Here is an 8,579-nt window from a genome sequence, read left to right on the forward strand (position 1 = left end):
CCACTCACTCTCTATTTAACAAATTGAAACTAGCGTATTTATTTATCAAACCCTAATAATATCCAAATAAATAGCATGTTTACAAGAAATCTTGCAATCTATTTATCATTTTTAATATTAGAATACACCAACACTGAACAAAATAAAAGAAAAAGAGAGTTAAATGTAGGATGGATAACTGAGCAATGTGGTAAACTACTTTGTTTACTTACTATCAAGCTCCAGTGAGATTCAGTTTCTCAAAAAAAAAAAAAAAAGCGCTCCAGTGAGATTCTAAATGTAATATATATATATATATATATATTTAGTATTTATATTGATTGATAAATTAAAGAAGGGTTTTGCCCGAGGCAACACAACAGTAACGCAAAAGTAGGCTTCACATTCAATTTTTACGGAAAACAAAAACACTACTTTAAAGTTACATTAGCTACTAGCATTTGTAACACACACAAAATGATAAACACCCAGAGTTTGGTGAACTTTACAGTTTACACTAACAAAAAACCGAGTCAATTTTAGCAGAACATACCAAAACTCGAACTGTATAATTTCCTCCCTCCACAATATACACATACTTTACCTAATCACAAACCCAACAGCTTCCCTGTTTCAAGAACGGAATGAACAAAACAGTCAGCGTTCAAGTAGCTTTTAGAATAAACAAAGCTCAGATCTCAGACACAGTAACAAACCCAGAAGAATGTTTTGAACCAAAGGTCATATACCATATAATAATAACCTAATGACCGACACTATTCACCATGAAATTCACATCACATCATTCTCATTTACAATTTTTACAACATCATTGCAAGCTTTGGGAGCCAAACAAACAGCATAATCATCCTTCAAAGGAGGAAAAACTTTAAGTAAACCTCAATTGCAAATTCATTTACAATTGACAAATCTTCTCTTCAAGGGAAGATCTGAATTTCAGTTTTCAAGCCAGTGCAAACTTAATAGAACTATATTTTGTATAACAGAGGCAGAGCCTAAATATGTGGTTGGAGGGTGCACCATAGTCCCCTCAAAATTTACATACATACATACAAACATACATACATATATATATATACACACACATATATATATATATATATTCTTTAATTTGGTCATAATTTTTTTTTTTTAAAAGTATATAGACAAACACCCAAATATTCAAATACTTCTTATAAGCCATAAGATGAACCAGGACTGCGGATAGAAGCCAATACCAGAAAGCCTTTTGAAGCTCCTCATTCTTGGGATCCAGCTCTAACGCCCTATTAAACGAATATGCAGATTTCACAAAATCCTGCAGCATTGTAAAATGACACTCATCATCAGATAATGAAATATCAATTTTGAGTAGGATAAACTTGGAACTAACAAAAAAAAAATATTCACATACTTTTAATAACCTATATGCTACACCTTCCCTGTAGTATGCCTTCGGCCAGTCCGGCCTTAATGCAACACAAGCCTCAGCATCAGATAAGGCACGACTTCCTTCATTCATGCGAGCCCAGCACAAACTTCGGTTCGATAACACAGTAGCATCAGAGGGGTCTGCGTTTATTGCCTACAATTTTCCAAGAGATCAATTGGAAATCTTTTTATTTTATTGTTTCCCATTAAATTACGTACAGGTCTCTGCTCACCTCTGTATACCAACAAATCGCACCAAGATAATCCTTTCTCTTAAAAGCATCTTCTCCCTTGGATTTTAAGGTCAAAAAGTTCTCCTTTAACTTTCGGTTCATCTGCAAGAAATCAAGTGAAAGTCAAGAAAAAAGAGTTGGACATAAAAGTTTAGTATAGGAGTCGAGCAACGCACATGATAATTTTAACTTTGATTGCCTATGGCCAATTAGACTTTACCCTCATTATAGCCTATTCAACCAAATATTTTCATACAGATCATTGTAATAATCACATTACACCCAAATAAAAAAATAAGACGACATAAATAACTACAGGGAAGGCATCCAAATGAGAATTCTACAAAGTGTGTTTTTTATCTAATCATACAAGATTTTGTACATCCTATAGCTGAAGGTCAAAATAATGGAGAGCAACCATAGGTTTAAGAACTCTTGGTTGCCTTCAGTATGTTTTCATCTAATCCTACAAGATTTCCCTCAAAATCTCATGATCTTAATGGTGGATTACATTTAATTACCTGTTGTGTAGCTTCCTCAGAGTGAATATACTTCATTATTCCAACAGTACTCCAGTCTGGAATAGCTGCAATACGAGAGGTAACTGGAAAGAGAATCACGACACCCTGATAATAACATTGCAATGCTGCAATTTCTATTGGTGTCAATCCATACTGAAACAAAAGATAGAATCTTCAGTATGACTCCAAAAATAAGACATGTACGTCATAAATGACACACAACAAAAACAAAACAATGCAACAACAAAATTGAATTACAGAAAATAAAGGCCAGCACCTAAACTTGCTTGAGTTAGCACCAAGCAAAAGAAAGGTCAACAACATTAATATAAATATTTCATACCATCTCAAAATAGATATCTCTTTGCACTTCCCCCATTCAATAAATCTAAGGTCTTAAAATATTTATAACCAAAATCCTACATCATATGGTACTACCTCAAGGAACTCTAAATATAAGTGACAAAAGCTACCAATATGAATCTCCCCTTCCCCCTCCCTTCAGGTCCAAGAACTTGCTTATCAAATATAAATAATGTGATAAAAACTACACGTGCATCCCTTGCTCTGTCCATGTATTTCAATTCAAGCATGCATCTATTACAGATTTTAGACACAAATAAAGTTAAAAATGAATACTCACAAAACTGGTAACATTGGGATCAGCTCCAGCATTCAACAAGCATTTGATAATTTCTGTCAACCCTTCGGAAGCAGCACTTTCTAGAGGTGTCACTCCATGCTTTCTTATGTTTGGATCAGCTCCTGCCTAATAAAATTGCACAAATGCTCTAAAATTTAAAATTTATATGATCAATTACTCATAACTATCAGAATATAAGTGCTAGCATATACCAACAGGTTGTCGCAAAATAATTCAACAACAAATAAATCTATCAAATAATGAGACTTCATAATTTAGTCTCAGAGATACCATCATTACAAAAGGGAAACAACCACCATGGATCCCTTTTTGTAAACAAAAATAACATAACTGGAGTTTATTTTGAAAAACTTATTAAAATAATATAACCAAGAGCTTTACAAAGCATAAGGAGCTTTAAAGTCAACTAATAATCACACATTCATTGGCTGGTGAGACCCAGCATTCTTGTGTGGAAGCATGAAAGCTAAGCATTTGACACAAAAAATAATTATGTTGCGAAGTCAATATGAGCCTTCTCATCTTTCTGAAATATTGATAACATATAATAATTCCAATTTTGGAGAAGACATTGCTATCGATTATTTTGCTGTTTAATTAATCACATTTTTTCCAGAGAACGTTTACTTCAACAAGAGCTATTACACATAAAAAGATGTCATGAATCACATAATTTTGAATGAAAACTAGAAGACTGAAAAAACTTTATGGCAGTGAGCTAAACAACCTCCTTTGCGTGGTCGTTGCTAGAGAAACTCTAAGATTATAGTGACATGCATCACACATTCATGTTAACTTCTGTGACAATGAGCAAAACTAGCAACAAAATATACATGCTATGGTATAACAAGTTTTTTTTTTTTTTTTTAAAGGTACCTGAAGCAAAAGTTCAACACACTCAATTGAATTTGCATGGATAGCCATCACCAAAGGAGGTACATGATCATGGAAGATTACATTTGGCTGCAAAAGAGTAATAAAAAAACAATTAATTCCAAAAGTCATCAGACCAATATGTGAATTTAGTAGGCTTTTCTCTCCTAATATGAAATCTTCCACTTGACATAATTTTTATTTTATCAAAAGGCTATAAATATGGTAACTGACTATCTGTGATTACAACAAGCCAATTGTCAAAGCCATAGTAATTAAACTAGAAAAAAAAATGTCAACTAATACATAAAAGTTTATGTTGAAACCTCAAAAAATATAAATCAAGGTAGAGTACACTGTGATTACAACAAGCCAATTGTCAAAGCCATGGTACTTAAACCAAAAGAAAGAAAAATGACAGAACTAGTGCATAGAAGCTTATATCAAAACCTTGAAAAAGCATAAATCAAGGTAAAAGTTAGTGCACAATCAGAAAGTAATCCAGCCAAATTTAACATGAACATCTCAAACAAGTTTGGCTGATTTTACAGAGTTTAAAAATATCTAAAACTACCTATGGATTGATAGCATATGCTACTTATTTAACACATATGAAATATTATTTCTAATAGTGGTTATCCAATCCTAATTTAATACTGACATCAACTTTGTCATGATATTTTTACTATAACTTCCAAAATTTGGAAGCTAACAAATATCCTCAAAGATTGTCAAGGTTAGGACAAGAGTTATATGCTACGTTTTACATAATATTTTTCCAATCCATCCTTTTTTGGGGTCCCACCAACAACACGCAGGTTATAATTAATAGTTCTTCCAAATTAAAAAACAAACTTGCTCACGTCGGCATGGTTTTCTAACAAAATTCTGACAGAATCTTTCTTGCCGTGAGCTGCCGCATTATGTAATGGTGTGCCATGATTAGAAATCGCATCCACGTTGGCACCTTTTGAAATCAGAAGACGTAAAATTCTCTTAATCCCTGCAACCGTGTAACTATATAAGTGATAATAAAGCATAAATAAACCAAAAGCTATATATAGAAACAAGGAGAATCGTCAGAATACAATCAATGAGATTTCATATTAGGCCGAATGATAAATAGTGACAAGAATTACCCTATGCACCATCTCTCTGATTATAGCTTAATCTGGAAAATAAAGTTCCTCATTCCCCCTCACATGCTTTTCATACTCTCTACTGACCATCCTGCATCTTTATTAATCCATCTATTCAATCTATTTATCTTCCCATTATTTTTTTATTACTTTGAATTTTTCCCTCACTACCATTAATATTGCAGTCTGGTTTCCATCACCAGAGGAAACCATTTCATTAAATTTGTAGACACTTGTTATGCAACATAGTACTTGATTTGTTGAAGGTATTATTCTTATTTCATAATTTTAGGCAGCACCTTGTAATTATTTATCGTTGAAGAAGCTCCACAAAAAGCAATTATAATGAGGCAGTTGAAATTTTGAAAATTCCCTTAACATGTTAATTATTCATGTAGCATAAGAATTTTTTTTTTTTTTGACAATTCAATATTTACAATGGGGAGGGGGGATTTGAACCTTTGATGTCTTTGTTAGAAACACAAGGTGCCAAATGAACTACTAGGTTCTTGGCCATTAGAAAGAAATTTTAAATGACAATAAGCAATTTCTGCATTAGAGATCCCATCAAATGAACAAATCAAAACACTTATATTGACAATTTAAGGGAGCAAAAAAAACTGCACTTGGCAACCATAATGGCAGAGCCACAATAACTACAATCGCTTATATATATTGACATGGAAGTTCTAGGTCCCCAGGAAAATCAGTAACCAAATGCAAATGCAAATGCATTAAATAGAAAGATAATAAAGAATATCCAGTTTCTAGTTAAACTTTTGTCCCAAACCTATAATCCTTCCAGCCATGTTATTTTATGTAAACTAATAGTTTTTGAATTCTTTTTTTTTTTAATACTCATGCAAATGAACAAGTGAATATACCAAAGAGTTGTGGATATAAATTTTTTTTTTTTTTTATTGGGAAGTTACACACACGCCCAGTGGATTGTGAATCCATGATTGCAACCTCCACCCATTCTTACGGGATAAATGTCACTTGAGCTAAAGCTCATTACATCTGATCAATATTCAACAAGCATCCAAATTAATTTTTCTATTATAGCCAAGCAAAACAGAAATGTATAAATTCTAATACTCATTAACTGAATGACATCTGGATCCAAAACTGAATAAGGGAAATTTTTTTGAGGGTGAAGGAGACCAGTTTTCCTTTTTGCAAAGAGATATAGCTAACCTGTACATGCAGCATAATGCAGAGATGTCTCCCCATTTTCATTTGCTGCATTAGGATCCGCACCGTTCTCAAGAAGATAAGCAGCAGTGTGATAATAGTGTCCTAGAATTGCATAGTGTAAAGGAGTTTGACCTGTAAAGAGCCCATTGCCATAATGCATCTTTCACTATACCGTCCACAGCATATTTACGTGAGAAAAAAATGTCAAGCTCCGCATTACTTATCAACAGAGCTAAATGAGAGGTCTCAGGAATTTTAGCAATAATTGCAACCAAACAATGAACACAGCAATCAGATGCATCACAAGAAAGGTGAACATTGTTAATAATTTAAGGTGTATTTGAGCAATCCAGCTGTGTTTCCCACACACCATTTATAAGCTTTAAAATGCCTGTACATAAAACAACGAACAGCTAATGACATATCATTTAAACTAAAACTGACAAAGCAAAATTACCTTAATTAATTACAGGCCTTGGGGGTAATAAAACACCCCATTTTCATAAGACAAACAAAATTAATCAAAATTTTAAGATTAAAATTTATGAAACTTAAGAAACTATAAACCACATTCAAACAAATTCCTAGTGTTTCCTGAGTATAGTTTACCATGCACCATATAATGCATTCTGCCACCAAATGAGTTAATAAGTATCACGTTGTAAATATAATACACCTAAAGCAAGTACATTGTCTAAGATGAAAGTACACACCTTGACAAAACCTACCTTAACACATTTGAGTCACTACGTAGAAATGTGCTTAGTTCTGCAACTACAATGAGGTCCTTGTGAAATGTCGCAAAATTTCACAACTTATGACATAATCCTATAGTCTATGTATCACACAAATCAAACTATTTATATGGAATTTTTTTAGTTTTACTCACAAAAACCATCTGTATGCAAGTAATAAACAGACTGTTAGGTATCAAGATAGTACTATTCAACCATTAATGAAAGCATGTAGTAAGAACAAAATCACAGTGCAAGAGCAGAATGTTGGGGCAGATAATATGCCCTCAAAACCAAGCCAAAAGGTAGCGGAACCCTAAATACATATAGACCAATCAGTTAGGCACTCCCCCAACTTTATGTAACCCTAGGCAGAATAAAGGGCTTGCACCAAATACCAATTGCATTAAAGTAAGGACTACACGAAAACTGTTGTTCACATACCTGTATTCTTTTTTCATTTTAAATCACCTCAATATCAAAGTAATTAAGATCCCATTATATATATATATGTGTGTGCGTGTTCTTTTCATCCTGAAAAAACTTTCATAGCTTTAAAGACTCCAATGATTTCTTTGTTTTTATTGCATTCAAATAAGGGTAGTGATAATAGTAATACCCCGCGCATCTTTCATATTGACATCATCAACTTTGACTTGCTCCATAAAATACTTGGACACATGGGTCTTTCCTGTAGCAGCTGCATAATGGAAAAGGGTTCGCCCATCCGAATCAGGAATACACACTGCCATTTTCAGCAACCCTTTATCCAATCCTGCTAGAACATGCCAAGGAAATAAATGAAGCAAGATTGCAAGAACATAATACTAAATGGAACTGTAAAATAACAAGACATTAAGAAATGAAGCTTGGAAAGCAACAAAAAGATTGTTAAACTGTAAAAAGGAAGTGATAAGTGTGTTTAGAGTGCGAATTGAAAGAAAAGAAAGTAATACTGCAGAGAGAGAGAGAGAGAGAGAGATCATTATTATACTCTTGAGGGGTACGAGATTTCCAGAGTTGGCGGCATAAACAACAGCATGAATCACAGGAACAAGTTCAGGATGGCCTGGAACTGCATAACAAATCATTATACATATAAACACACCAACATATATAAGATAAGATAAGATAACTACTACATTGTTTCATAGCACAAGTACACATAAATAATAATAGATAAAAAATAAAAATGAATAAACTGCAGAATCCAGATTTATATAAAAGATAAGAGTAAAAAATAAATACATATCCATTAATTAGTTAAGAGAGAGAGAGGAAATCAAACGGTGAGAGAATGTAAAAATAACTAAACATGTGACATAAAAAGATTAAAATACATAGATTAGGGATTACACATAGAAAAATAAAAAGTGGGAGACAGACCATGGAACGCCATTGGAGGAGGAGAAGAGAGAGATGCAATCCAAGGCAAGGAGGGAGAAAGAGTGAGTTTGCTTTAGTATTTATTAAAATGATACGATACGATATGATATGATTTTTGAAATGAAATGACAGTACAAAACGATGAGCAGCGCGCCAAAGAAGTATGGAGTAAGTAGCAGAGAAACTGAAAAGGCGTGTTGGTCGGTCCATCCCAAGTCTCTTCATCTTCAATTACGGATTTGATTTGCCAGTTGGCAGCTGCCACCTATTCCTATTTTTAGGCCTGCCATCTCGCCTTCCCACCCTCCCATGCATATGCATGTCTATGCTAGCATTGCAAGTGTTTCATTTTTACCCCCTTTTTTTTTATATATATACTTGGATGATAAATTATCATATGCCTTTCCTTTTTTCTCAAAAAA

The 8,579-nt window shown here is 33.3% G+C and overlaps 1 protein-coding gene across 3 annotated transcripts; it reads right to left on the minus strand.

Annotated features, from left to right (window-relative positions):
• Positions 1–284: 284 nt before the first annotated feature.
• LOC112035595 (uncharacterized) lies at positions 285–8,325 on the minus strand. 3 transcript variants are annotated; one of them, XM_024068430.2, is made up of 12 exons: positions 8,158–8,325; positions 7,766–7,846; positions 7,391–7,549; positions 6,038–6,169; positions 4,565–4,704; positions 3,705–3,791; positions 2,808–2,933; positions 2,165–2,317; positions 1,644–1,745; positions 1,394–1,564; positions 1,218–1,297; positions 285–607 (listed from the first exon to the last, which is right to left on the minus strand). In XM_024068430.2, exons 1-12 carry the CDS (start codon positions 8,168–8,170, stop codon positions 580–582), a joined length of 1,272 nt encoding a protein of 423 aa, XP_023924198.1. In that variant the 5' UTR covers positions 8,171–8,325; the 3' UTR covers positions 285–579. The 3 variants fall into 3 exon arrangements, with proteins under 3 accessions (XP_023924198.1, XP_023924199.1, XP_065638403.1); XM_024068431.2 differs by having other exon boundaries at positions 7,391–7,546; positions 8,158–8,324; XM_065782331.1 differs by lacking the exon at positions 8,158–8,325 and adding an exon at positions 8,020–8,066 and having other exon boundaries at positions 7,391–7,546.
• Positions 8,326–8,579: the final 254 nt, after the last annotated feature.

This window comes from Quercus suber, unplaced genomic scaffold, assembly GCF_002906115.3.
Source record: "Quercus suber isolate HL8 unplaced genomic scaffold, Cork oak 2.0 scaffold_298, whole genome shotgun sequence".
NCBI lineage: Eukaryota > Viridiplantae > Streptophyta > Magnoliopsida > Fagales > Fagaceae > Quercus > Quercus suber.